This window comes from Mercurialis annua, linkage group LG4 (genome assembly GCF_937616625.2).
Source record: "Mercurialis annua linkage group LG4, ddMerAnnu1.2, whole genome shotgun sequence".
Classification (NCBI taxonomy): domain Eukaryota; kingdom Viridiplantae; phylum Streptophyta; class Magnoliopsida; order Malpighiales; family Euphorbiaceae; genus Mercurialis; species Mercurialis annua.
The window spans coordinates 28,292,282-28,320,172 of record NC_065573.1 but is presented as its reverse complement, the minus strand read 5'-3'; the positions used below and the strand labels follow the sequence as shown (position 1 = coordinate 28,320,172).

The window sequence follows — 27,891 nt, the reverse complement described above, 5'->3', positions numbered from 1 at the left end:
TGGCTTTGTCCACACTAGAGAGTGTGAAAAGTGGGGCCTTCATCCATAATATAAAGATAGAGATAGATGAGAAGAGGAACCTGCCTCTTACAAGTACAATTCTTCTTCATCATCTCTCACCTTTAAACCACTCCACATACCCAATTCTTGAATCTCAGTATGGCTAGCTTTACAAGACAACTCACTGGTTTTGACTCCACTCCGGCAGCCGATGCACCTGAATCTGTCTACGTCGAGTCAGATTTTGTGGTCATTATGGCAGCTCTTTTATGTGCACTCATATGTGTGGTGGCCCTCATTGCAGTAGCTAGATGCGCCTGGCTCCGCCGCAGCGGAATTGCTTCTACTTCTCCATCTCACGCTGCTGCTCCTGCTGCTGCTAATAAGGGTGTAAAGAAGAAGATCCTGCAATCTCTCCCCAAGTTCACTTACGCCTCTGCTGCTGCTGCAGCAGCAGATTCGTGTAAGTTTACATCAACTGAGTGTGCAATCTGCTTAGCCGAATTTGCAGAGGGTGATGAAGTTAGGGTGCTGCCACAGTGCGGACATGGGTTTCATGTTGGATGCATAGACACTTGGCTAGCATCCCACTCTTCGTGTCCTTCTTGCCGCCAGATCTTGGTTGCGGTGGCTAGATGTCAGAAATGTGGCCACTTTCCTGCTATGTCGTCCCCTTCTTCCTCCTCATGTGCGCTTCAAACACATAGCAAGGCCAGCGAAAGTATTAGTATCAGTAACACCAGTGCTAATAATAATCAACACCATACTATTATTACTGGCTTCTTGCCTTGACAATTCCAATACGAGGATTGTTTTTTTATTTGCCCATTTACGCATTGTATAGCTGAACAGAGGTTTCCTTAGCCTCAGCCCTCAGACCAGAGCTAATTGCAGTCCGAGTCAAGTCTAATGAACAAAAACTGTCTTTTATGAGTCAGCAAGACTTGTATATATAAGTTTGTTTCTTAATTATATTAGCCCTACGTTTCTTCTTCTTCAAATGGAAGTCTGTATTTTCTATTGCTAATCAATTGATTACTCTATAGCTTGTTGGCCCCATTAGAGAGGCTCCCAATGAAATGACTAAATTCAAGCAGAATAAATGAATCGCCACTCCTAATCTGCTTTATAGTTCCCACATTCATGTAAAGCCACTTAGACTACGCAATTCTTTTATTCCTAACCCCTAAGTACTGTATTCGATCCTCTATAGTGCACTTTTGCTTTTGCGCTTTACAATTATAGAAATGTGTCATTCACTGTTCATATCCCCCTTCCATTCTAAACCAAGGAAAACGGGAATTTTAAAATTTACATTAGTAGACACATTAGTACATTACAGAAAAAATGGGAATTTAAAAATTTCCATCCAACGGCTCACATAGTCACATGCATAAACATAAATGGAATCATAAAGCAAATGAATACAAAAAGAAAAAGATAAAGAACCGAAAATGCAAAGGATAACAAAAAGGGAAGATGCTCTGCTGTTGTGTTTTCAAAATTATCCAATCTAATGGATTTTAAGAGATAATAACTGCAAAGTGGTGATATTTAAAAAGTGATAAGACTGATAGCTCTTTATACTACAGAAAGCAAAAGAGTGATTATTTTTTACCGTTTCTTCAAAGCTCACGTCAAGGTCCACCACACATCCGAGGTTATCCTGCCTTACACTAAAAATTTAAAAAATTAAATATCAGTATAGATATTTTTGCCCTTTTCCAACCAAGCATGATTACAATACAAGGGCACTAAAAGGACATACGTTTTCTACCTGTTAAAAAATATATCTGAATGCACCAAGTGTATATAAACAATTCCAGATTTTGCGCCAGTCCTCTTCACAATATGTGCTGCATGGCTTGTTATTATTGACTGATCAATATAGTGCTGTTTTGCCAATATTTCCTAACTTCCCTGATATCCAATCAAAGCCATCACCTCCTGCGCCAACTTGTTAGTCTATGTGCTATAACAAAAAATCACTAACAAAAGAGCAGCAGTAAAAGTAAAATACCTATCACTCATATAATCCTGCCTACTCTAGATATGATATGCACATGTACATGATACAGACACCAACTAGTTCTTCAGGCCTCTATAGAGTCAAAACAAGATAAATATGCAATCAGCTGCAGGAAATGCAATGGCAGCTTAAGTTAGTCGATTAACGTGTTAACACAGGTAACTCTTTTCCCTTTTCTTATGTGATACACAGATTTATGAGCAATAAAAGAGTCGATTGACAGAAGACAACATTGCATTTTCCAGTGTTTCAACATGTATTGAAAAAAAATTCAGTAACGAATATATTAAAACGATTGAGCACAAAACTACAGGCATTAGGTGTACATCAACCACCTCTTATACTAAAGGTGAAGAAGGCAAAATTAACAGATAAAGCTCATTCTTTTACCCTGTATAAAGAATGAACTGATCTAAAACATCCAAAATCACAGATAATGTGATTTAAAGACTATAAATATCAAAGTACTGAGTCCAAAAATTGACATCTATTTTATTCATTAATTTCCTCTTCATTGTCACTGCCGCCACCGAACATGGCAGCCATTTTCATGGCCACTTTTGCTGCCATTTCTCTCCTTTGAAAATCAGGCATAAACCTCAAGTTGTCACGAGTATTTCCAATTTCAGACATCAACTGATCTAAATCCTCAAATTCAAAAGGCGTAACCTCATTTGTTTCTGTGCTTTTGCTAGGATCTTCTGTGCTGGTTATCACTTTTTTGTCATCCTGCAACTCTACCGTTGATGTAGACGGCTGCTCATCAAATTTTTCCCAAACCTCAAGACCTTGGTCTCTACCATGATAATTTTGCTCAACTAATCCTCCTATGTCTAAAACAGCACTAGTACCATTTGCAGAAACCCATCCTCCATTTGTGTCGTCCCATGGTTCAGCCGATCCCGCAGAGAGAGCTTCATACTCAAAGTCATAATCAGAGTCTTCTTCCGACAGGTCTGTAAAAGGCATATGAGAACATTAGAACCCTTATCCCATTTTAGGAGGAAGAAGAGATAAATGGCAGTATACAAAACCTTCTTTATTAGGAAATGTTGGCTGAGTTATGCTGTTGCCAGATTTTAAAATCATTCCAGGCCACATATGAGCAGAAAGAGCACCAAATAGACGTTCAACTCCTTGTAAATCACCGTCAGCTGATAAACCTGTCAAGGAAGGACGACTTTTTATCTAGGGGTTTCCAAATTTCACATATTACAGATGGGCCATTTTCCTAGCTGATCCTTTCAAACTATAAAACTGATTTAGTCCTAACATAATCTCAGTAAAGGTATTGAAATTTCAATTTCTAATTAGTACCTATGATTTGAGATCGTATTAAAATTTAGGCTGAAACTTAATTTTTCTGTAAGAAAACTTTTGTTGCTGCAACGTGTCTCTAATGCATTCATCAAATTGGCATACATGGGTCACAAAAAATGAAGTGCATAGTCTTTACTTAGTTAGCTAAAATTGGAGATGAAGAGTTGGTCTTACATTTGTCAAAATCAACATTAGAGGCACATGCTTCGATATACTCAATATTGTGCTCGCTACACCACTCAATACATGACTTCTTGATCTCCAAATTTGGCTCCTCACCACCCAATAGACTACTTCCTTCCGTTTCAGATATCCCAAATTCAGAAAAGTCTGAATAAGTATCAGAAGAAGACTCGTCGAGTTTCATTAGGCGTCTTCTATATTCAGCATGGATGGGATGACCTGGAATAAGATCAACTTTGTTTCCAATGCATAATAATATCTCAAACTTGTGAATATCAATGCGAGATACCCAATCCTGAAGTGCAACGAAAGATGATAGCTGCACAATAAGCCATTAAAGGCAGAACTAGACTTAATCAGCATGCAACGAAGGACGGAAAATGACAATCAAAATGGGAATTCATTTATTGACAATCAGAAGTATAAAATGAGGAGCGACTAACATCATTCATGTCGAACACCATCAGCAAAGCAGCAAGGTTATTATAAATCGGGAGAGACTTAATGGAAAATCCGTCGTGAAGATGAGCCATCCATACAGAAACATCAGCTGTATAATACTTAGTATCGATAGTCCACCTGTTAACAAACATAACAAGTAGGCATTTAGACAAATTTAGAGCGGAAAATGAATGAATAATCGATGATTCAGCATAGGTGAAAATACTCACGCGCGGGCAAGCAATTCAGGTGATGAATCAGAAGCATCTTCAAAATCAACTGATAATAATCCTGCAACACCATAGACAGCTTAAATTGCTACAGCCACAATATTTCTTTCGATTGTGAATTAAATCAACCTTAAGTAAAGTATAATGTATGTAATCAGCTACAAAGAGATTGCCCAAAGCTAATTTTAGGTTAACAAAATTCAATGAATGGAATTAGGATAAGGAAGAAAAAGAATTACGGGAGAGAAGAGTCCGTTTGCCAACGTTGGAAGATCCGATCATGAAGATTCCGGGTCGGTTCTCTAGAGAGGTAGCTTCCATTTCTTCGGTCATCGTTCTTCTTTTTCAATCAAATTACTGAGCGCTGAGTGTCAACGAATGGCATCTGCTGATAACTGTTGCTTTACCTGTAATTGTAATACAAAATTAAAAGAAATATGAGTCTTTTTAGTTCAGCTGATTTCTTGTAAATTGCTTTGGGATGTTTTGTTAAAAATTAAGTGCGCGTATTTCACCTCTCCTCTTTGTGCGGCTGATATAAGTTTTTTCATATTTTTAACCTTTTCGCTTTTCCTTTTATTCATATTAAATTCTATTAATAATATAAAAATATTTATTAATTTGGTAACTGTTTTATAATAAAATTATAATTCGATAACCTTTTTATAATTTTTTATAAATTTAATAATTATTTTCTAATTTTTTATACTCTCTCCGTTCCAATAGAGTTGTCCACTTTGCCTTTATCACACAGTTTAAGAAAAAATAACCGTAATTTCGTAACCGTAAAAATATTTAACCATTACTTTGTTGCTCAAGCTTTTGCAGTGTCTCACTGTTTTATTACAACAGACCCTAAATCAATGATTTTGTCAAAAACATTGTTTCATAATTGGATTTTGCAAATCCTACTTATTCTATTTCTATCTGAAAATTACATAATACCCCTGAAAAATTACAAATTGTTTATGACAATACAATTTTGTTTGGCTGAAAAGTGCAACTAATTCAACTGTTCTTTCTTCCAGATTTGAATAATCTGGTAAATGAGAAAATAAAAAAAAACACGAAATTTTGTTATTTCCTAGAATAACTAGTTGGGTAATTGATTGTGAGGGTTACCGTACTTTTTCTTTTATGGAGATGCGCATGACTAGTTGGGTATTTGATTGTGAAGGGTACCATACTTTTTCTGTTGTGCAGTTTGGTCACGGAATTTCCAGAATATTACAAATTGGTTACTGTACTATAATTTTAATAACCCCGGGAATTTTTTAATGGAATCCGGCCAATTTATGCGGACGTGGCAGCCGGTTCGTCCATACTACTAGGTGATAGATATAAAATTATTAAGTAACTGACCATTTTTAAGTTGCTGAAAACTCTACAATAGTTTATGACTTAATTCCCATTTCAATTTCCTTAAACCATAATGTTGGTAACCAGCAGGAAATAATGTTGGTAAATTCCACAAATCTAAAGTTGAAACCAAAATTGATCAGTGAGTATTAGGAATTGCAGATGCGCCAGCAGCAAAGAAGTCAGAAATAACTTCAAGAGGCATGCCCTTTGTCTCAGGAACCTTCAAGAAAACAAATATCCACGAGAGAACGCACCAAATGGCGAAGATAGCGAATACTCCGGAAAGGCCGATAGAGTTGAGCATCACAGGCAGTAAGTAAGTGATTGTTATGTCTCCAAGCCAATACGTAAGAGCACAGATTGTGATGCAAAGTCCGCGCACCCTTGTTGGGAATATTTCCGAACAGATTATGTTTGGAATTGCCCCAAATCCCATCACGAAAAAGCTTATATACACCATCACGCTTGCTGTCGAGATTACTGCGTGTAACACTGCCCCAACATCGACAATGTTGCTCACCACTAAAGCGACGAGTGACACTATCAATACAGGAATTGTGTACAGCATTATTGACCTGCACCAACATATTATCGAGTTATCTTTTGGTTCCGACAAGTTTCCGTGCAACATAATTAACGAGGTGAAGCTTAATTACCTTCTGCCTGCCACATCCATCAGCCTCATGGCAACAATTATGCAAGGAAGCATAGAGAATGCTGTGAGAAGACTTATGAAGAGAGATGCAGAGTCCGATTTCAGTCCCATATTTGATAGAAGAACCGCCACACCTGCTTGCTCCAAGATTTGAGGAGTGTAGTACAGAACTCCATTTATTCCTGACACCTGCAAAACCACCAAAATGCATACATCACCTCAATGTCAAGCCAACTTGCAGAAATTTGACGGAGAAAAATAAATAACCTGTTGAAGCAACTGAAGGCCTACGCCAACAATCAATGCACGCTTGACACCAGGTTCGAAAAGATCAGCATAGCTTGGCCCTTTATCTGATGTTTGAATCCCTGCTGGTTCCCTAGATCGAACAGCAGCTTGGCTTACTAGAGCAGAAGCTTGCACATACTCACTGTCTTCAGGGATATCAGCACCAGCAATCGAAAGGACTGATCCTCCCCGAGAAGGGACAACGCCTTCGTGTTTCAGATATATCCTTTGGAGCCCTCCTTCTTGTTTGCCATCTTTACCTGTTTTGTCAGAATATTTATACGCAAGTTGCCAACCACCGCCAATACCCACATTGCCTTCTTCACCGCCTGCGCTGAACAGGCTGCTATTCCTAGTAAATCCTAACGTGCTGCTGTTGGTGGCACGGGATGGATCCCTTTCTGCGCTGGACTCTTGGCGTGACATCAAAGGGGTTTGCAGATTATCATCAGAATCACCATTATCAGCTTCTAAAGCAGCAGAGTCCTCATTATCCCTCAGGCTCTCATCGTCCCAATGTTCATTTCTTCCAATTATGTTCAACATGCTGCTTGTGCTCGGAAGAATCATACTCCGCATGCTTCCCATTCCCAGAGAAGAGAGATTCTCATGAACACTTCCAAAGAGAGTAACAAGAGGATCCATAAAAGGTACACTTTGGTTCGCCATGCTTCCATGACGAGATACCATCCCAAGAGAACTCTGTCCGGTGACAGGTTTAGCCATCCACGACACTCCTTCCTCAGTACCATACAATTTCACTTGACCTTTATCTACAGCTTCACCATCATTTGCTGGTCCAATGATGTACTCTTCTATACATCCTTCTCGCCCAACTCCGAGACCTTCAACTAGCAATGCCAACTCACCTGTAGATTAAAGATCGCATCAATAAAACACATAATTGGCAAAAAAGTTGACTCGATAAGTTTGTGTTCAACATAAGATAAGGACATGCCTGAAACATCTTCCCTGGCGCGAAGTCTCTGCAAAATCTGTTTAGCCTCGTGCATCCTTCCTTTACTGACGAGCCAGCGTGGGGATTCAGGCAAGTAAAGAATTGTAAATGCAAGATAAGCAAGAGAAGGAATTGAAAGAAGGCCAAGCATGAATCTCCAGTTCGGAGTATCCGACAAAGACAATCCAAACACCAAGCAGTAGGAAACAAACATTCCAGCAGAACCCAAGAACTGGGGAAATGTATTCAACTGTCCCCTAATTTCTGACGGAGCTGTTTCAGAAATATAGACCGGAACCAGAGTTACAGCAAGACCAGCCCCAAATCCATCTAATAATCTTCCTAAAAGAAGAATATATACATTAGGAGCCCAAATCATGACTAGGCCGCTAATGAAATACAAAACTGCAGATACTATCATCAATGGACGCCTTCCCACTATATCTGATACAGGCCCTGAAATTGTTGTGATAATGGTGGCTCCAATCAAGGACATGGCGGCTATTAGCCCTTCCATGGCCGGCTGTGTCTGCAAATTGAATTCTCTCTTGATGTAAAGGAGGGACCCTGCATATAACAAATATAGGCAAAGATTTGGCATTTTCATGGTCCACTTTATGTGCAATTCTTATCATCGTCATTTCTTTCATCTAGATAGCACGGACACTTCACCCGATCAACCTTTTCGGTTTCAAAAACATATCTGACACTTGGCGTTTCGAACACCAAATCCTATCCAAGTACCCTGTGTTTGTGTTCGTGCTACCTAGATCATAATCAAAACAATGCAAAACTATAAGGATCAAAAGAGAAACCTGCAATGGTAGAATTGTCCCATCCTTGCAACATATTCCCCACCGCCGCAGCAAGGGCGACTAGAACAGCTCCCCTCATCCTCTCTCAGGTGAATCTTCAAAATCTCTTCTTACCTTTAAGAAATTTTTAATCACGACGACCAAAATGAAATATATATATGAAGAGACCCTTTTCAGATGGGAGAAATATAATATGTTTGAGAAAAACCATGAATGGTAATAAAATCATGACCAAATCAGAGGAATGTGCATTTAACAACCACCCATAAAAGAACACTTGACGATGGTTACGGTACAAGATGTGAAATAGATATACTATATATTGCATGCACAATTTGTGCGATGTGTTGCACTGATTAATATGGGTTAAAAGCTTGGGTGGTATCATATCTTTACCATGTGTTTCAATTTGGTACCCATACTTTAATCATAAATAATTATATGTATAATTATGACAATAAATTGACCAAAATATCAATAATTATAACAAAATTGATCGAGTACACTTAAATGGACCACACATTAACAAATTGTAATCTAATATAATAATTTTTTTACTATTGTATTTAGATTTTGGACTTGCATGAAGCTATTCTCTTAATTTTGATTGCTCAGTCACTTTTGTGAATTATAATACATACATCCAATTAGTAATAAAATATGGAATAAAAAGTTATATTTTATTAGCTTTTGTGTTAGCTTCGTTGTTAATTTTCGTAATAAGTTATAGCGATAAGCGTTTGACATCAATGTATTAGGTTACGAGTTCAATTACTCCCACAAACACTCTCCTCTCACATAATTAATTATATTCTCAAATTCACAAAATTACATAGAAAAACAATTACCATTGCCTCTTTAATTATAGAGATCAAAGAAGCTAACAAAAATGCAACTTTTGAAGTTCCAAAAATAAGATTAGTCCACGTTTGTGATGTATTTTTGCACCAAGGGACTCACTTTAAAAAAGAAGAAATGTAACGTGTATGCAATTGGACCAAGCCTCAGATTTGTATCCCTGCCACAAGAAAGTCCGACTTTTCTACACAAGCCAACAAATAAAGGGTTTAAGGATTCTATTCTCCTCCCATAACCCAGCAACATTTTCTGCCTGAAAATGGATCACTGAAATTTGCATCCAAAAATCTTATATACATATAATGAGTGCAAATCAGCAGATGGGTATTCTTTTTTTCTTGATAAAACCAGGTTGCTGCACCTATTCACATTGATTTAAGGATCAATCAACAACAGAAGCGGCACCATGGTTACACTGGAACAACAACCTTTGAGAATCAATGAAGATTACAATTACAACGCAGCTGCTACTGCTAAATATTATTTTGGATTCTGTGCTGTTGGTGGAATGCTCAGTGCTGGCACCACCCACCTCGTCATGACTCCTCTTGATGTCTTGAAAGTCAATATGCAGGTAATACAATTGTTTCGTTCTTCGTTAGGGACTTTTATCGAACAGGTTGTGCTCATTTTTGGATTAACTTGTACATAGGTGAACCCTGTCAAGTATAACAGCATATGCTCCAGTTATAAGACTCTTCTGAGAGAGCATGGGCCGTCTGCTTTTTGGAGGGGTTGGGCAGGGAAGTTCATTGGATATGGGGTTCAAGGTGGTTGCAGATTTGGCTTATATGAATACTTCAAGAGCCTTTATTCTAATGTACTGCCTCACACCAACAGGAGTTTGATCTTCTTTATCAGCAGTGCTTCAGCTGAAGTGTTTGCCAATTTGGGTCTCTGCCCTTTTGAAGCTATTAAAGTTAAAGTCCAAGCTCAACCCCATTTTGCCAAGGGATTGTCTGATGGATTTCCTAGGCTTTATGCTTCAGAAGGACTTTTTGGGTATGATCATTCACAACCCGAATCTAAATTCCGTTTAGGTGTTCATGAATGTGTTTCTTGTTTCGTTTATTCTACCTCTGAAAGAGTCATTTTTACTTCTTATTGCAGCTTTTACAGAGGGCTTGTTCCACTTTTCGGTCGAAATCTTCCATGTAAGTGTGCAGTCCTTATACTTTCAAGTATCTACCTTTATAGGGGGGGTTTCAATTGTTATTATATGCATGAATGCTTCATTTTGATTCAGGTGTTGAGGGCATCTATTGATTCTTAAGTTTGATTACTGATTAAAACACTAGTTAACAAATCATTATAAGTTGAAAACTTGAGATAATAAATTGCAAATATCCGTAATCTTCCTCAAAATAGTCTTCTAGCTTAACCTTAATAATAGGACCAGTGAGAGAGAATACCAAAGCACATGTTTGATTACCTCATGTATGTATGAACTTAAATTCTAGATGACTTATGCTTCTCCAATCAAGCCTAGTTTGACTATATTCTTCACCTATATTGAATGGAAACTTTTCTTAGTCCTAGGTTTCGGCATTTCGTTTCCATTTCTAGAAACGTTTTTTGAAACTTTAAAACTCTACATTTACAACATATTCTTTTAAAAAACATCGTTTTCTTGTTCTCTGTTTTGACACTTTCCGTTTCAGCATTTTTCGTGCTACATAGTTCTTGACTGTTGTTCAATGCTCTAGTTACATATGTGTTGTCCAACTCTTACTCTGCAGTCTGTACGGTGATGTTCTCAACGTTCGAGCATTCCGCGGATCTTCTATATCGTAAAGTCATGCAAAGAAGGAAGGAGGACTGCACAAAAGCTCAACAGCTGGGTGTCACTTGTATGGCTGGATATGCTGCTGGTTCTGTTGGTAGCTTTGTTTCTAATCCTGCCGACAACATTGTCTCGTGCCTTTATAATGGCAAAGCTGATAACGTTATTATGGTATCATTTTTTGTTGCTACTATTTCTCTTGGATGCTTTCCTAGGTTGTAAGAGGATTCCACTAAATTACTTTTCGCCTCTCAAAATCAGGCTATCAAGAAAATTGGAATTTCCAACTTATTCACAAGAAGCCTTCCTATCAGAATAATGCTAGTCGGACCTGCTGTGACCTTGCAGTGGCTATTTTATGACACTTTCAAAGTTTTTAGTGGACTGTAAGTGTATTTTTCCTCACTTTTCTTCTGTCATTTCTATAACGCATGTCTTTACTTGCCTCTTTAACCGATAATAATAATGATGATAAATATTGAGTAATTGCTCCTTGCTTTTTCTTGAACTCAACTAGTTAGTGCTAGTTGGACCATTGAAAATTTAGTTTATAAAAATCTTTTAGTAGAGTCTATTTCCCATTGCTAAATTGATCTCCTTTGAAATTTTAGTAGAGTTGCAAGGTCAAATTCACGTGACAGATTGTATGATGGAAAGATTTTCATTAATGTTTTAATCTTTTAGATTTAAGGTTCCTCAAGTCCTCAAAGCTCCTTAAGTGTATCATTTTCTACACCAATCCAACACACTCCTCCCATCCCTCCCATCCTGTCCCTTTCTAGCAGTTGTCCCTCCCTAAAGCTGATAGATTGTTGAATCACTTGCCATTCCTCTCTTTTTTTCCTTAGTTCACCCCTCGCCGATATCAATTGCATTTACAACTTCTTTACAGAGGTTAAAATAGTAGCTAATGTTTAGACTATTTTGGAGTAAATATTTGCAACTTCTTTACAGAGAATGTTTCGGAGTAAATATTGGACTTATTGTTGGAAGAGTTTTTCTCATAATTTACCAATGAAAGTACAATACGCTCTAGAATGAGAAAAGACTAATTTAGAAGGTTAAATTTGAGAGGGTGACGTAACGAAAATTTCCCTGAACTTCACAGTTGTAATCTTGTATATGCTGCAATGGCAAATTTTATTCTTCTTGTTGCTTGTGTTTCTAAAAAAACAATGCGAATAAGTTTCATTTTGGAGGCTTTTATGTGAATTAATTACAGCCTCTGTAGAGTTAGATGAGTAACGGAAGCATGAGATGCACAGATAGGTATAATAATAGTCAAAGGAAATAATTACTACTAGTATTGATCAGTCATAGTTGAATTGTGATGATTGTTTCTTGCATGGAATTTTTTTATAACACTTGAACTGGACAATGCGTTTGGCTTTCATTTGATGCATAGAGTTAGTTTGGAATGCCTGAAATCCATTATTATATTTGTGTTAAATAATACTCAAATAATATTAGAGAAATTAATCCTCTGCTTTGTTGTGAAATAATATGTCATTTTTTACTTTGGAATTAATGTCACAGATCTGCCAGCGGAGAAGTTAGAAGTGAAGTAGAAATAGATGGAGCAAACTAAAATAAGGGATATGCAGCTAATATACTTCTGAATAAGCAACTACCGCCTATAATACATTTTCGTATTCCAGAAAATGCAACTATATTCGGATGGTAGCTTTATTTGTGCCATACCATCATTGTCAATTATGAATTCTAGCGGACACCGGGATATCAATCATTCTTTCGGTACATACACAGAGACAGTTGTATCAGTTGGTACCTATATATTTGTACATACAACAAGACAAATGATTTTATAGAGAATTGTTTTGCGTCTTGGTCATGAAAATATTTACTGATAGAGAGTTTTGAGTCGAGTTCAGTCTGCCTGTTGTTTGCTACTTGAACCATCCCATGCATTGTGTGCATCGAGGAGTTTCTACTTAAATTACTCAATATTCTGTGTAAGCTAAAGCTCCTCTCCGAGAAAAAAAAAACTTAGATTTCAATAATTCCATGAAACTGTTATTCCGTAATTTTCTAAAGTAAAGAATGTTGTCAATTTCATTCTATGAACCAGTCTTTGAGGAGTGATCATCCCGCGCAATGGTTGTACCATATCATTTTTGAGATAAGCTAATATCCCTAAATATCCTAACATTGCAAATGTCTCATTAGCTTGCTATACGATTATTCCTCTTGGAGATGCATTGCCACTAGAATCAAAATGGCCAGCCGACTAGACAGTTATTTTTAGGTGGATCAAATACTAACAAACCAAAATTAACAGATGTTATTTCAATTAATTTAGTTAAAGACTTTCGGTTTATTTGGATAATTCAATCAGTTCAATTTGGTTAAGGCTTTTATAATCGTAATTGTTTATAATTTCGTCGGTTTAACAGAATTAACCAAATTGACGGTCTATTCAGTTTTGAATACTTAAAACTTCAATTTATTTAGTCAGTTCAGTTAGGGATTTTATAATTGTTTTAAACTTTATCAGCTTACAAAAGTAATCAATTTATTCTATTTGTTCGACTTTAAAATTTTGAAACTCAAGTTAAATATATAAACCTAAGAGAGCACAAATTCAACTCTTTCCACCATATTGGTACAACTCTGGTACCCAACCTTACACATTCATCCTTTTGATGTTAGCAGGAAATGTTACAACTTTGAAACCTATCATTCCTCAAACCCTACAAGGATAACAATACATGAAATGAAAAAACTGAAAATGATAGGAATCTATAACTTTTACTGTTTCTCATAAGCTCACAAAAGATGTAATCCTTAAACATAGACATACATGAAGAATATTGCTTACACTTTATATATGTCAAATCAAATACCATTAACAGTTTAAACATAGCTGTCGATCAATGATTTCCTCATCTCATCAACTATTGCACTAGGTTGAGCTTCCCTGAGCTTGAAAACGCTCTCGATCACAGACAATTCAGTAGCTGTAGTATCTGACCCGCAGAAAGCAGTCCAATCATTCACAGTCATGCCGGCAGCAATCACTTCACTACCGCGATTTACTGTCCCAGCAACTAAAGGCACTTGTAGGAGGGTAGACAGCTCATCTAAATCTTCTATAGAGGTATGAGGATGAACCTGCTCCAGCAAAGTCATTTGATGAGTAAAAATTAGGCATATACTTGGTATTTCCTAGTAGACGAAGCAAAAACACTTACCAGGCCACCTTGGTTGGAGAAGGCACAGTAGCTCCCCACAAGAATGTTACCAGCAATTGTCTGCCTAAAAACTTCTACACCAAGAACATCTGCAATCATTTCCTCCGTTTCCTGCCCAAGAGATGCAAAATATTCAAAAAAAGAAACAATAATTATGTACACCGGCAAGACATCCATCTCCAGTAAGTTCTGTCAGAAAGGAACAAGTGACTCCTATAAATAAACATAACTGAAATTCTCCATAAAATTTTGCTTCTTTTCCCACTAACATCCAATTAACACGATAATCAATTTCAAGAGTCCTAATTTTGAAGAGAGAGTTATCTAAGCAGACATAAAGGAGTTGATCATTAAGATACAAACTATATCTGTTTAAAAAGAAAAAGAGAAAGAACACAGCAAAATTCAGAGACAATTATGCAGCCACATGGTAGCAAAGCAACCTGTCATCAAAAGCATAAACAATAGACTGAATAATGCGGACGGAAATAAAGCCATACCTTGTCAAGATCAGTGTGTGTAAGAGCAACATGATCATTGCAGGCAATGCAATTTCCCAGGGCAGATAGTCTCTCTTCAATGCGCTGTACCACAACATTATCGGGGAGACTGTTTCTCAGGTGCTGAAGTTCTTCAATAATAAGGGGTAAAAGAAAAATCGTAAGAAAATGTGGTCAACAAGGAAAAGCACATAAAATGGTCAAATGTAGATAATCAAATATGTTAAGCATGCCAATGAAAAATCCAGAATAGTTATATAATTGTTTAGTGTATTAATACTCATGAACTTAAACAATAGACTTGGTGAAGTGTGAATAAATATGTTTCTCAGATGTATATGGTCGTGTGAGCATGAGATGACAGTAATGGTGGATGCAATTCAAACTCTATTTAAAAAATAGAAAAAGGAGGAAATATCTAAAACTATAATTTCCCACTAGAACCAACAAACGTTATCATCTCAACTTATAACAATGGGCACATAATTGGAAATATGAAAGAAAGGGAAGTATAGCACATTATTTAATAAATTTACTTAATTGGTGGAAGATGAAGTTGGTGCCAATTTCAGAAAGAAAAATGCATCAATAAAATGAAGTCAGGAATCAAGTGTACACAGCATTTCAAATATCAGTTTACTAAACATCTACTAAGTATCATAAAGATGTAAATTCCACAATCACATTATTTGCTTCACCAAAAAAAAATTCAAGGAATTCAGATTAAAATATTACAAACACGAAAATAATTTACCTTGGTCAGTGGTGGTATGAGGCAAAAGAAGCCCATTTTTATTTCCTACAATAACAGATAGAGAGACATGAGAAATTAGAAGTCCATTTTCAACAAGAAACATAATGATTACATTAATATACAAATATGGAAGAGAAGTACAAAACTGTACCAGCACAAAGACGGCCAATAATCCTAGTGCCACCAATGGAAGTCTTAACCACAGGGATCACATCTGCTAACTCGGTCTCAAATGTACTACATAAACAAGCAATAAACATTCAACAATCTTGAAATAAAACACAAGATTACAGAACTACAATGGAAGCAAACAAAAAAAGAGGGAACAAACCTGTAAAAGCTTTCAGAGCCACCAATGGCAACCAAGCAGTAAGCATTAGTGAGCTTAGAAAAAACTCCAACCTCACATGAGTTCTCAAACATAAGCCCTAAACACAAATTAAGAACTTACTAAACAAACTAAAACAAAAGGAATTAAAGAAATTCATGATTTTAATTCAAATAAATGAAATAATAAAAGGAAACTTACTGGTCGCCATGATTAAGCAATAAACAGAAAACTAAAAGGAGAATCTGCAAGAAAACAGAGGCTGTGATTAAACTCTCAAATTCGTTTAAAAATCTCAAGTTAATCGGATTCAAAAATGACGATGAACAAGATTTATACCTGTTCCTGATAGAGAGAAATGAAGAGATTAATTAGGGTTTGTAAAATATAAGTTGCAGATAAGGATTAGGGTTTTTGTAATGATCAGCAAATATGCTACCGCTTCGTTTCAAAAGAGTAAGAATCAGGTCTTCTTTCAAGGAGGCGTATCTTTTTTGTTTTCCATATATACCCTCAATTTTCATGTCTTATTCCAATTTATATCCCTAAACGCAAATGCACCATATAAAAAAACGGCTTAATACATAGTTTGACCCCTGAACTTGTACCCTTTTACCCATCTAACCCCCAAACTTAACGTCTCACCTATCGAACCTCTGAACTTGTTAAATAACCCGATTTGACCCCCGAACTTGATAAATACGTAAACATTGAACCCCTCCGTATACAATTTTTTCTAGAATGTTTCAAGTGACAGGTGGACACGAAGGGTTCAATATTTACATATTTATCAAGTTCAGGGATCAAATCGGATTATTTAACAAGTTCAGAGGTTCGATAGGTGAGACGTTAAGTTTAGAGGTTAGATGGGTAAAAGGGTACAAGTTCAGGGGTCAAACTATGTATTAAACCTATAAAAAACTGGATTACTAAACCATGAGTCATAACTCATGGTCACGAAGCCAAATCGAGCCGCCGGTTTCGTTCTATCAAAAGGTAGAACCGGACCAGATTTCAAATGAAATCATTTCTTTGAACTTTTAAAGGTAATTATATTGAATTTTTTATCGTTAGTATTATTATAATATTGATTTATATACATTTATTGACTTAATTTTTTTATTTTAATATTAATTAAAATGAATATAAATGACAGTATGATGGTGATAGGAAAACCATTTAAATATTGTGTTGGAACATTTAATGTATTTTTCTAATTTTTTATAAGAATTTCCCTTGTTTTATTATACAGATATTATAATGTGAATCAAGTGATACAACACAAATTGGCAGTTTCATAAATCATCTCTTGTTGATGAAATTATAAACTCTTTCATTATTGATAAAATAAATTAATAATATTTAAAATTATAATGAAATTGATAGATATTTAAAAAAAATCATACTACCAGTTTCGTGAAATGATTTATTAGAATATGACAATTTATTCATACATGAGGTAATGTGCACATTTCTCTATATCCACATTATAATTGTTTTAAAGCACTTATTTCCTCTTTTGTTTACAGTAAACATCTATATTTTTAATTCTTTTTTGGTAAAGTCGATGTTATAGTTTGACTATTGCACCACACGATAAACTTGGTGTGCAAGTTTTTTTGATAAACTTGGTACCAATAAATTTGGGGTCCAAGTTTATCAATAAACTTGGGGTCCAAGTTTATAATAATTTAATTATATTTAAATGTCAATTTATTTTGATTTTTAGATATTTTATGTAGTTCAGTACTGATTTTATTTTTTTGAGTTCTTTTCTTATTTATTTGACATGAATCGGACCTTCTTTAACATTATTTAAAGACTAGTGAAAATTCAAACAGTTAATTTTTAGAAATCACTGACGAAGTGACAATTTATATGTTAACATCTTAATTTTAACATTTTATTTTGATCTTTTATTGCCATTTTATCTTGAGTTATTGTCATAAAATATCTCTATTTTCGTATTATTATTATTTTTATTTAGGCACCATCAACTAATTGTGGCACCATATATTTTAACCTTTATTTTTTAATATAAAAAAATATGACCTTTTATTTTCTGATATTTGCAGCCTAAATCTCTTATATGATATTGTTTTGGTCTTTAAAACGGCCAAAACTATAGCGTTTTTACGGATAATAACGCACAAAACAACATCGGGCTATAAAATGAAAAATTTGAAAAGGTTAAAATATGAAATAAGACGTTTGGTAAATTGTGCTCAAACTGAAAATAATACAAAATGTGAAGATAGTTCATAATAGGCTGAAAAACTACCAAATTTACCTTTTCTCAATAGCAACTTGAACTTGTAAAATGGTAAATTTTACTCTATTTCGTATTTTTGAATTTCAATAGCATCTTGAATTGGAAAAATTAGATGAATTTATTACTATAAGAATAAAAATATTTAAAAAAAAAACTAAATTTAATGGTCATATCATATATTTTCACTTGGACAAATTCAAACAAATACTTTAACTTAAAAAATTCAAATAAATTATAAATAAATGAGTACAATTTGATGATTTAGGGTATTATTAAAAATTAAAAATACAAAATAGGATAAAATTGATCGTTTTATAAGATCGGGGTGCTATAGAAAGTTAAAAATACGATTAGGGTAAAATTGAGCTTTTTACAAGGTCGGGTGCTATTGAAAAAAAAAAAAGATCGATAGTTTTTCAGCCTGTAAACCTTCATAATAATAATCTTTTTTTTCTTGTTAGCATAATTTTAGTTTGATTTGCTTGAAGAGCACCAGAGAATGAACTCCAGACAGCAGAAGTCCTTAATTTGATTTTTCTATTTGGATTTGATTTTGTATTTGTAATTTAAAAGTCATTTTAAAATTATTTTTCCATCTTTTTTTTTAATTTTTGGGGTAGTATGGGTATAAGTAATGAAGATGGCATAAAGTTGGAACTTTAAACTGACAAAAAAGTACCACGCAATTTTTATTATTATTACAAAAATGTTCGAAAGATGTATTTTGAAGTTTAAAGATAAGTTTCGTTACTATTTTTTGATTTGTTTCTGATAATGTATGAGTAATGTTGGCTATAAAGTTGTAATTTGGGCAATGACTGATTGAGTTGGAAATTTTAGTTCCGCATATGAAAATGATAGGAAAAAAAATTACAAAAAATATATATATTAAAATACAGAAAATTACATAAATATGAATTTCTTATAAAGTTTACATTTCATACCTAAAAAATTTACAAAAATACGGAATAGATTTTCACTTTTTACGTACCCTATCAAAGAAGTATTGATAATATATTATATGTGTATTTTTTATAGTAAAAAAAGATACGTAAATTATGTAATTTTTTTTATTTTTAGATACAGTTGATTTTTTTTTAGCTAAATACATATTTTTATAAATTAAGTAATTTTATAGGATAGTTTTGTAATCTAAATGATATTCTAATGTTATCGAAACTAATATTATCTTAATTTAAGTGTGAATTAATATTAAATGATTGTTTGTCTTAATGAAAAAAGAAAAAAAATTGACTAAGAATATGTCAATTTTAAAAACCTAACATGTTGCATTTAGTATTTAAATTAATATTTATATCCAACGGGTTCACTAGCGAGCTTTTACTAGCATATAAAACTAGAGAACCAAATAATGCGCTGCTCTATTTTATATCTGTAGGCGACCGAATAATATCTGAATCAGCAGAGGAAAAACTTAATATTGTAACCAAAAAACAAAAAGAGAAAGCGAAGTTCCTATAAAAAAAATTGTTGGACCTGAAAAAAACAGATCAACTTTCTTTTTGGAGCAAAGGATCATTGCAGTCTTGAACTTGTGCATCCTGATCAATTAATTTTAATCAATTTTAGAGAATACTTTTACATTTTAAGTCAATTAACCTCTGAACAAAATGAGCGTTCCAATAACTCTTGGCCATGTTTGATTCATGGAATGGAATTGAGTTGTATAAAATGAAATGGTTATTCCATAAGGAATGGAATAGCTATTTTTTACTTTTTACACAAAATTATAGAATAAATTCCAAATTTCGAAGGAACAACTACTCCATAAACCAAAGGAAAGAATAACTATTCTATACGGAATAGCTATTCCATTCCGCACTTATTCCATAAACCAAACATAGCTTTGGTTCTTTCTTTTTTTTCGCTGCTCTCTGAATCTTCTAGCAGCATAGGAAAATCTTAATGGCCAGTAAAGCATAAGAAATGAATAACAAATTCATTGTGAACAATTTCACAGCTTCCCGTAAAAAAAAATAAAAAAATCACAGCTTATTTCAGTACGTTTGAATAATACAAAAAAACAGATGTGGCAAGGAGAAAGTCATTGATCTACAATTCAAATATGACCATATACATGAAACATAATTGCAATTTTACTAAGACGATAGATTCTAGATTGTGTTGAATCTAAAATTGTCCAAATGAAAGATTCTATTGACGTGGTAAGAAGAGTAAAGTCAAAGTTCAAACAACAATGATGAACACAGATGACAGTCTACTCTTCCCTTCCTATCTGCCTGCTGATTTATACACCTCATTACACTTTAACAACAACAGATACAGAGAAACCAAAAATCAAAACAATTATGTAATGAACCAGAAAAAAGAGAACGTACATCTACAATTTGAGGAGCAAGTGTAAGATCCATGTTTTACAAAACGAGTCGGCAGCTTCTTGTAGTGATTTTTCTTTGTCGAGCAGATATAACTGCTTTAGAAACTGCTAAAAGTCCTGCAAAGACAGGATAAAGAACATCAGTCCTTTACAAAAATCACAGATTGTGCCCCACCCCCATTCTCACAAATTAGCCCAGTCGTTTACTGAGAGATAAGAAAAGACGGGGTTAACACCAAATCTTTTGCAAAAATTCCTTATCCGTAGTTTTCCATAGGATTGTATAATTGTAACTCTGATTGAGCCGTTGGAAACAAGTATAATAAATGGCGTGCTAATAATTATTCTAACATGCAAGCACTAGTCTGAAATATGCGGATGAAGGAATGGTGGAATGGCAAAATATTTTTATCATTAGCTGCATAGATATTCTGGCAATTTCAGACTACAGGGATAGCATTGCAGTAGCAGAAATCCAACTGTTTTATTTTTATAATTGTGTGTTTAGGAGTCATATTTGGTTCTATTAACTTTAGATTTTTTTATTATTAGTTGCAAGGGTATTTTGACAATTTTTCATTTCTGTAGAGCCAACATTGCTGTAGGAGAAATTCCGTCGTTTTACTTTTATTATTTAAAAGTTCTTTATCGGTGTCGTATTTCTATGTTGATATTCCAAATCCTTTAAGTATAAGTTTAAATCAGTTCAATTTTCATAATCAAATATTTCGGTATTTCACAATCTTTTGGAAAAGAATTGTGTAACTAAATTCTCGAGATGCGACTTTTGCGCCTTCTAAGTGCGATTCATAAAGTGCGACTCGTGGACCTTCTAATTGTGACTTTTAGAAGTTTTCTTTACTTTCCTTCTTTTCTTATTATTTCAGGTCTAACATTTAAGTAAATGTGATCTGCAATTCAGTCACGACTCACAAATTACTCGTAATTTAAACCTACACCAGCTTGCCAAACCTGTCCTACATCAAACAATTTAAATAAATTGAATCTAATGTAAAAATATCTAGCTACTTACCAAACATCAAAGTTGCATCATACTATTTGTTTCAAATGCTGAAATTCAAGCTTTCACATAGTCCATGCCACTGCGCTTCCTTTTGTTAGACTTTGAAAAGAAACATATTTGAGCCCAACTTTTTTTTTGCTTTACGGGCTGTACTTTCACATCCCTCTTCTCAACAAGTTCAGTCATGTACTGAACAACAGCCTGAAGAAACCGAGATATGATATTCAGAAAACAGATAAAATACAAGCTATTTAATCACCAACGGATGAGAGGTCTAACCTGAGCACCCTTTTCAGCTATATGTCTAGGTGGCACTTCCAAAGGGTTTTCTTCAGCGCGTAGGACGCGTAGTTTGGATAGCATCCTGAAAGAGTCGGGAAGGAAGCGTATCTGGTTATTGCTAATGTCAAGCTCTTCAAGATTCTCCAGGTTCCCAATAGACCTCGGTAGATATTGCATATCAGCAAAATTGTTTCCTATATTAATCTTGACAAGTGAGGTAGCAAAACACAAACTCTCAGGCAGTGACTCGAGCTCATTGAAACTCACATTGAGCTCTTTCAAGTTTGATAGCGATGACATAGTTGTAGGTAGCTGTTTGATGTTGTTATAACGAAGAGACAGAACCTCCAGCGTTTCTATCTTTCCAACAGCTTCTGGGAGAGCCTTAAGCCTGTTATAATCTGCACGAAGCTCCTTTAGTGACGAACACTTACCAATACTATGCGGAATCTCTTCAATGTTATTGGTCTCCACATTCAAAATCTTCAAGCTAATGAGCGAACCAATAAATTCAGGGAGAGACAAGAGGCTATTAGCGCTCAAATCAAGCTCCTGAAGACGTACCAATCTGCTACATGTAGCAGGCAAAGACATTAACTGATTACCCCTCACATCCAAAACAACTAGGCTGAAAAGATCTCCAATGGAATCAGGAAGTTGAGCAATTTTATTAGCATGCAAATCCAATTTGGTCAACGACGAAAGGCCACCAATCGTGGACGGCAACGCCACAATCCTGTTCTCGGACAAGTCCAACGAAACCAAGCTGGACAGCTTGCCTAACGAGTCAGGCAGCCATTCAATCTGATCCATCAACTTATTTTGGAGGTTCAGATCTTTCGCGCCTTTCTTCTTCGACACTTCAATCAAACTAGCAAGCTTAATCAGACTCAACTTTTCGCCATCTTGACCTACACAACAAAAAACATATAAAATCAACATTCAACCCTAACATATCAAACAACATTAACAATATAAACAAAACTTGCCTGAAGCCGTAGCAGTGGTTTTTAGAGAGGAGTCAACAATCCTAGGCGTCACAGAAACACCGCCTCCAACACGACCGCCAATTCCCTCCGAATAGAGAGACGGCTTCACCTTGGTGACATAGCTGTCATCTCTAGTGAACAATTCAGAACTACTCTTCAAAGGCTTCTGCTCACTGTAATACAAGTTGGATGATGAATTATTAACAGATGCAGGGGCAGTAACATTGGAGAAACTTGCTGTAGAAGCCGGGCCATTAGAATTGGAAGACGGCAAGCATCTAGAAGCTCTCTGAATATATTCATCAAACAGAAAATGAATATTTTCAAGATCAAGCAATTTCAGAGCCTCTCGCTTCTGCTCTGCGCCTTGAAAATAAACTAAATTCTTTTGCATCTCTAACAAGATTGAGAACAGCTCTTCAGGAACATCGGGACTCTTTGTTTGTTTGACGATTACTTCCATTCTCGCTTGGTCTTCTTTGTCCACGTTCAGAATCAATGCCTGCGCCGCTTCTACTTCGTCAATTGCCGGCCTCGCCGGCAACAATCTGTGAATTCTCATGATCTCCTCCACCACCCGATCGATGGATTGTGCACAAGACGACGCCGTTCCGTCCATTTTCGTACTTTTCCCTTCGAGATTCCAAAAATCAAGCAAGTAATCTTAAAAAGTTGAATCTAAGAAACAAAAATTAAAAAATTAAAAAATCTAAAATAAGGAAGTACCTTAATCTTCTTCGGTTGAGTTGGAACTTAAAATTCAGAATCTGGTTCGTGTAATTGCTAATCCCATGAATGTATAACTGTATCTCTCTCCTTCTTCTGCTACTGGTTTGGCTGGTTCTGATTTTTATATCTAGAAATGAAAAAATTTAAATTGATTAAGAAATTTCGCCATTTTTGGTGGATAGAAAGTAAAACAAAAAAAAAGTGAATGAATTCTAAAAGTTTTTTTAATCATTTTTTGTTCATAATATCCGTTCATAAAAAAACAAAATAAACCAATGATTATTATTATCTCAAATTTACCCCCTCTTTTTTCATCTCAATGGATTGAGCAATCTAATTATGTTCTTCAACTGCATATTGTTAAAAACTAACATAAATAGTAATTGTAGAAATTAAGGAACTCTATGGATTTTATTTTTTTTAAATATATGAAGTTCATTTTATAAAATGTATTATTTTCTATCTAAAAATAATTTCTTCTATTTGTTTTATTTTAGTTCTAATCTAAAAATAATTATTTTTATATTTAGTACTTGTTATGATTTTCATATGAAAAAAACTTAAAAAATTAAGTTAACAATCAATAATTCATAAATAATTCTATGAAATTTTATTTATAATTAGCACCTCTAAAATTGTTAAAAATGATCTTTTATTTCATTTTATAGAGCATCTTTTATACTATAAAACAAACACCTATTCTTTAAAAAAAATCTAAGTATTTACTCTTTAAATATACATTTTCAACAAAAAAATTAATATACGAATATATTTAAAATTTATTTTATTTTTTCACTAACCTAAAGAAATATCTAAATTATCAAAACTATATTCAAAAATAGAATGTAAAAACCGGATGCATGAGTTAGGACCGATTATGACTTTTAAAATTTTAAGAAATGAATATAATCAATTGAAAAGGTTTTGATTTTAAAAAATCTCTATTTATTTCTTGTCTTTAACTAAATCAATATTATTAATAATTATTTTTATTAATATAGTTTAAAATGAAAGATTACTTGAAAATTTGTGTTAAATTAAAATGAAAAACTATAATTATAACTAATTTTATAAAAGTTTATTAATAATCAATTAACTTGATTTTGTTAATTGTATAAACTAAGTTAAGTAAATAGAACCAAATACATGTAAATATACCTATAAGATTAGGATTTTTTCAAGTTCATTTGAATTTAAGAGGGTCATATTTATGATATGGTTCATTATAAAATAAACGGTGTAGATTAATTTATTTAATATTATTATCTACACTGTTCATTTTGAACGGTGTAGATCGTGAACATGAATTTAAGTTCCGAGTCATAAGTTTAAGGAGCGGAATGGGCTTTTATTATAAGAGTAGAGGGGTAAAAAGGTAAAAGGGGATGAGGGGCCGTGATTTTGTTGAACAGAAAAGTGAGGGGGTGTGGGAAGAGTAAATGCAGCTGTCCACATGTCCGGCATTGGAACGACGGACACGTGTTGAGGTTCAATTCTGTGTTTCATTCTCTAACTGTAACCAGCTGTCGTCGCCATAACTGTAAATCGGAGAGGTGGGAATCACGTGCAGTGAGGAACAGGTGTCCCTTACCATAGGCATCAATCAGCTCGTTGGGTGATGCTGATAGAGACTCGCACAGTTGCTACAACAGCAAGACTCTTAGGAGCCTTTCCACTTTTAAACCCAAAAAAAACCTTAGGATCCTTCCTTTCCCTCGTCCTTATCCATATATTAATGGATTATATATTATTAAATAGACTTTTACCCATTTTATTGCTTCTTGTTTGAAGGTAATTCATAAACGAAAAAATAAAAAAGATGGAATATTTTTGAATAATTTAACCTCTTTTAAATAATAAATATTATTGAAATAGTTAGAGGATAAATACATGCTAATAAAGTTTAACAAACATAACACAATATATTTATTCATAAAATATTATAAAATAGAAAATCAACCATCTAAAAATATTAAATTTCTCTATTTTTAAATAACAATAATTTCAATTTTTTGTAAACCAAGAGAACTGCATTAAAAGGGTAAATATCAAAATATAAAACACTCATTCAATTTCATGCCCAGTATATTCAAATAAAAAAAAATGTACTGCTTTTATATATACAGAGACAGAAGTATCTTAGAGGATTAGGAAACAACCTCCCCCAAAACCTTCTTTAATAAAAAGATTTTTAAAATTTTGATTTTTTAAGTCGATCCTTTTAAACTTTCTTTATGAAAGAGACTTCTAGAATTGATTTTTTTATATAATTAGCTCTCTCTAAGCTCCTGGCTACATATATGGAGTATAATTTTGTATTCATAAGTATAATATTTTTATAGCATGCATAATGATTACTTGATTAGACTTGATAATTAAACAATATTCAGCAATAATTGTTAATAATATATAAAAATAAGGTCAAATGTCTTAAAAATGCCAAACCTTTTATAAAAGTTTCACAAAAGTCTTGACCTTTCAATTTTGTCGATTTTGGCTAAACACAAATTATTTGGTTTCAATTGTGGCCAACTCTCAATTTGATTTCAATTTGCCTATGTGGAGCCTATGTGACGCCTACGTGGCATGCCAAATATTGAAAGGTCAGGACCTTTGTGAAACCAAATAATCCATTTTTGCCAAAATCGACAAATTTGAAAGGTCAGACCTTTTGTGAAACCAAATAATCATTTTTTGGCCAAAATCAACAAAATTGAAAGGTCAAGACTTTTGTGAAAGTTTTGGCCTTTTTACAACATTTGGCCTAAAAATAACATGGTTGTATATTAGGTTTGATTGGCTGTTTTTTGGTTTGATTTTATTGGGTTGAATTTGGTTAGATTTTATATTGATTTGGGGGTATTTTAGTCATTTTTTGAAGAAAGAACTTTACAGACAGTGAAATTAAAACTCAGGATTTTTATAGACCGAAAATGAAATTTAGAAATTATGGTAATAGAAAATTCGAATGTTAGGAAGAACGGATTTCCTAAATTATATCTTCAAATAAGTCTTGAATCACTATTTTAAGTGACAAATCAGCAGTATCAGCATAATGAACAATTTCATAGGCATACATAAGGTATGGATCGTATGGTGGGTAATTAATTTAGCTATCCTTTTTTTGTTTCAGTAAGAGTAAAACGCATCTCCAATAGAATGCTATTTTTTATGCTAAATTTAGCATGAAAAAGTGATAAAATGCTATAAATAGCATAGCATTTCAAATTTTACTCCAATACACAAAGTTAAAAAGAAGTGTTATAATTATTTATTAAGATTATTATCTCTTAATTTTATTAATTACTAATTATTTAATAATTTTTTTTAATTAAATATTTTAAACTAAAAGTTATGTAATATTTTTATTAATTTAATAATGAGCTTTTCAAAAGATATAATTAAAAGAATCGATGAATTATATAAAAATAAATTATTTAATTTTTTTATTATATTGATGTATGATCTACTATTAAAAAATCAAATCGATGTTGTAAAATTAAATAGAAGCACCAAATTTAAAATGAAAAAAAATAAAAATAAAATAAAAAAGTAGGTTAAAATAATAAATGCAAAAAATAACCGTGGTAAAATTGTAATTAATAGTGAATTGCTATTGGTTGTTATATTTTAGCATATGCTATACTATGTGTTAAATTTAGCACGTGATATAGCATATGCTAAATTTAGCACAAACTATAGCACTGCATTTGAGATGCATTTTAAGATTAAATGCTAAATTATAGCATTAGCACTTCATTTTAACATTGCATTGGAAATGCTCTAAATTTGTTTCAAAGTTATACTTATCTACCTAAATTTTTTTATTTTGTTTTTCAATTTTGTCCAATTGACAACAAAAATCTATCTAGAATTACAAAAAAATTTCTTACCTAATCATTAAAAAAATAATTTCCCAGTTCTCTAACTTAATTACTCAAATTGTTTAACCTAAATATTATCTTTTAAAGTCAAACTAAGATCTTCAATTGAAAACTATTAATTCTAATAAGTTTCTAATCTTTTTGTTTTCAAATGATTTTGAATTAGTTTTTCCTATATTTTATTTTTGTAGATTAATTTAATTTATATCTATTTAATAATTATATTAATATTTTCAAGTTACGTAAATTGATTTCATAAAATATAAAGAAAGTTATCAGACTACATGTAAATTTTCTACTTCTGCATATATTAACTTTGACAATTCATTTAAGTTAGAAGCATTTTGATGGTACTAACGAATTATAACTCAAATGATACAAGTATTTGATAGTAAAATTTTAAAATTGTGGATTTAACTCCTTCCACAAACACCCTACTCTTTCTAATTATTAAAAGAAAAAAGCACTCACTCTAATTGATAAAAAAAAAGTAGTCCCTTATGAAAAATGGGGTCACACGTAACACTATAACTACAGACACAAATTGAATTCGAGTGCATTAATAGATTTGTTTTTGTTTTTATATGCACGCAGATAGAAGAAGGCAGAAGCATAATAAAATTGAAAAATGTAAGT

The 27,891-nt window shown here is 33.5% G+C and overlaps 6 protein-coding genes across 7 annotated transcripts; 2 read left to right on the top strand and 4 right to left on the bottom strand.

Moving 5' to 3' along the window:
- Window positions 1-1,045, top strand: LOC126677584 (RING-H2 finger protein ATL8-like). The gene has a single exon (XM_050372272.2). It carries the CDS (start codon window positions 160-162, stop codon window positions 790-792), a length of 633 nt encoding a protein of 210 aa, XP_050228229.1. The 5' UTR covers window positions 1-159; the 3' UTR covers window positions 793-1,045.
- A 1,243-nt stretch (window positions 1,046-2,288) lies between these two features.
- On the bottom strand, window positions 2,289-4,695 carry LOC126677583 (uncharacterized). Its single transcript, XM_050372271.1, has 6 exons — window positions 4,443-4,695; window positions 4,204-4,264; window positions 3,976-4,111; window positions 3,524-3,851; window positions 3,064-3,192; window positions 2,289-2,985 (listed from the first exon to the last, which is right to left on the bottom strand). Exons 1-6 carry the CDS (start codon window positions 4,534-4,536, stop codon window positions 2,522-2,524), a joined length of 1,212 nt encoding a protein of 403 aa, XP_050228228.1. The 5' UTR covers window positions 4,537-4,695; the 3' UTR covers window positions 2,289-2,521.
- A 901-nt stretch (window positions 4,696-5,596) lies between these two features.
- LOC126676535 (monosaccharide-sensing protein 2-like) lies at window positions 5,597-8,580 on the bottom strand. The gene is made up of 5 exons (XM_050370756.2): window positions 8,282-8,580; window positions 7,467-8,033; window positions 6,488-7,377; window positions 6,222-6,409; window positions 5,597-6,140 (listed from the first exon to the last, which is right to left on the bottom strand). Exons 1-5 carry the CDS (start codon window positions 8,358-8,360, stop codon window positions 5,702-5,704), a joined length of 2,163 nt encoding a protein of 720 aa, XP_050226713.1. The 5' UTR covers window positions 8,361-8,580; the 3' UTR covers window positions 5,597-5,701.
- A 683-nt stretch (window positions 8,581-9,263) lies between these two features.
- On the top strand, window positions 9,264-12,899 carry LOC126676211 (mitochondrial phosphate carrier protein 1, mitochondrial). Of its 2 annotated transcripts, XM_050370369.2 has the most exons (6): window positions 9,270-9,713; window positions 9,792-10,141; window positions 10,250-10,293; window positions 10,879-11,093; window positions 11,184-11,308; window positions 12,459-12,899. In XM_050370369.2, exons 1-6 carry the CDS (start codon window positions 9,546-9,548, stop codon window positions 12,508-12,510), a joined length of 954 nt encoding a protein of 317 aa, XP_050226326.1. In that variant the 5' UTR covers window positions 9,270-9,545; the 3' UTR covers window positions 12,511-12,899. The 2 variants fall into 2 exon arrangements, with proteins under 2 accessions (XP_050226325.1, XP_050226326.1); XM_050370368.2 differs by having other exon boundaries at window positions 9,264-9,713; window positions 9,792-10,293.
- A 758-nt stretch (window positions 12,900-13,657) lies between these two features.
- LOC126678935 (eukaryotic translation initiation factor 6-2) lies at window positions 13,658-16,185 on the bottom strand. Its single transcript, XM_050373851.2, has 8 exons — window positions 16,056-16,185; window positions 15,918-15,961; window positions 15,720-15,816; window positions 15,540-15,625; window positions 15,389-15,433; window positions 14,635-14,765; window positions 14,135-14,245; window positions 13,658-14,054 (listed from the first exon to the last, which is right to left on the bottom strand). Exons 2-8 carry the CDS (start codon window positions 15,925-15,927, stop codon window positions 13,797-13,799), a joined length of 738 nt encoding a protein of 245 aa, XP_050229808.1. The 5' UTR covers window positions 15,928-15,961; window positions 16,056-16,185; the 3' UTR covers window positions 13,658-13,796.
- A 3,801-nt stretch (window positions 16,186-19,986) lies between these two features.
- Window positions 19,987-23,596, bottom strand: LOC126677701 (plant intracellular Ras-group-related LRR protein 4-like). Its single transcript, XM_050372464.2, has 5 exons — window positions 23,369-23,596; window positions 22,643-23,275; window positions 21,651-22,564; window positions 21,381-21,572; window positions 19,987-20,464 (listed from the first exon to the last, which is right to left on the bottom strand). The coding sequence occupies exons 2-4, from the start codon at window positions 23,259-23,261 to the stop codon at window positions 21,426-21,428; spliced, it is 1,680 nt and encodes a 559-aa protein (XP_050228421.1). The 5' UTR covers window positions 23,262-23,275; window positions 23,369-23,596; the 3' UTR covers window positions 19,987-20,464; window positions 21,381-21,425.
- Between the last annotated feature and the right edge of the window lie 4,295 nt (window positions 23,597-27,891).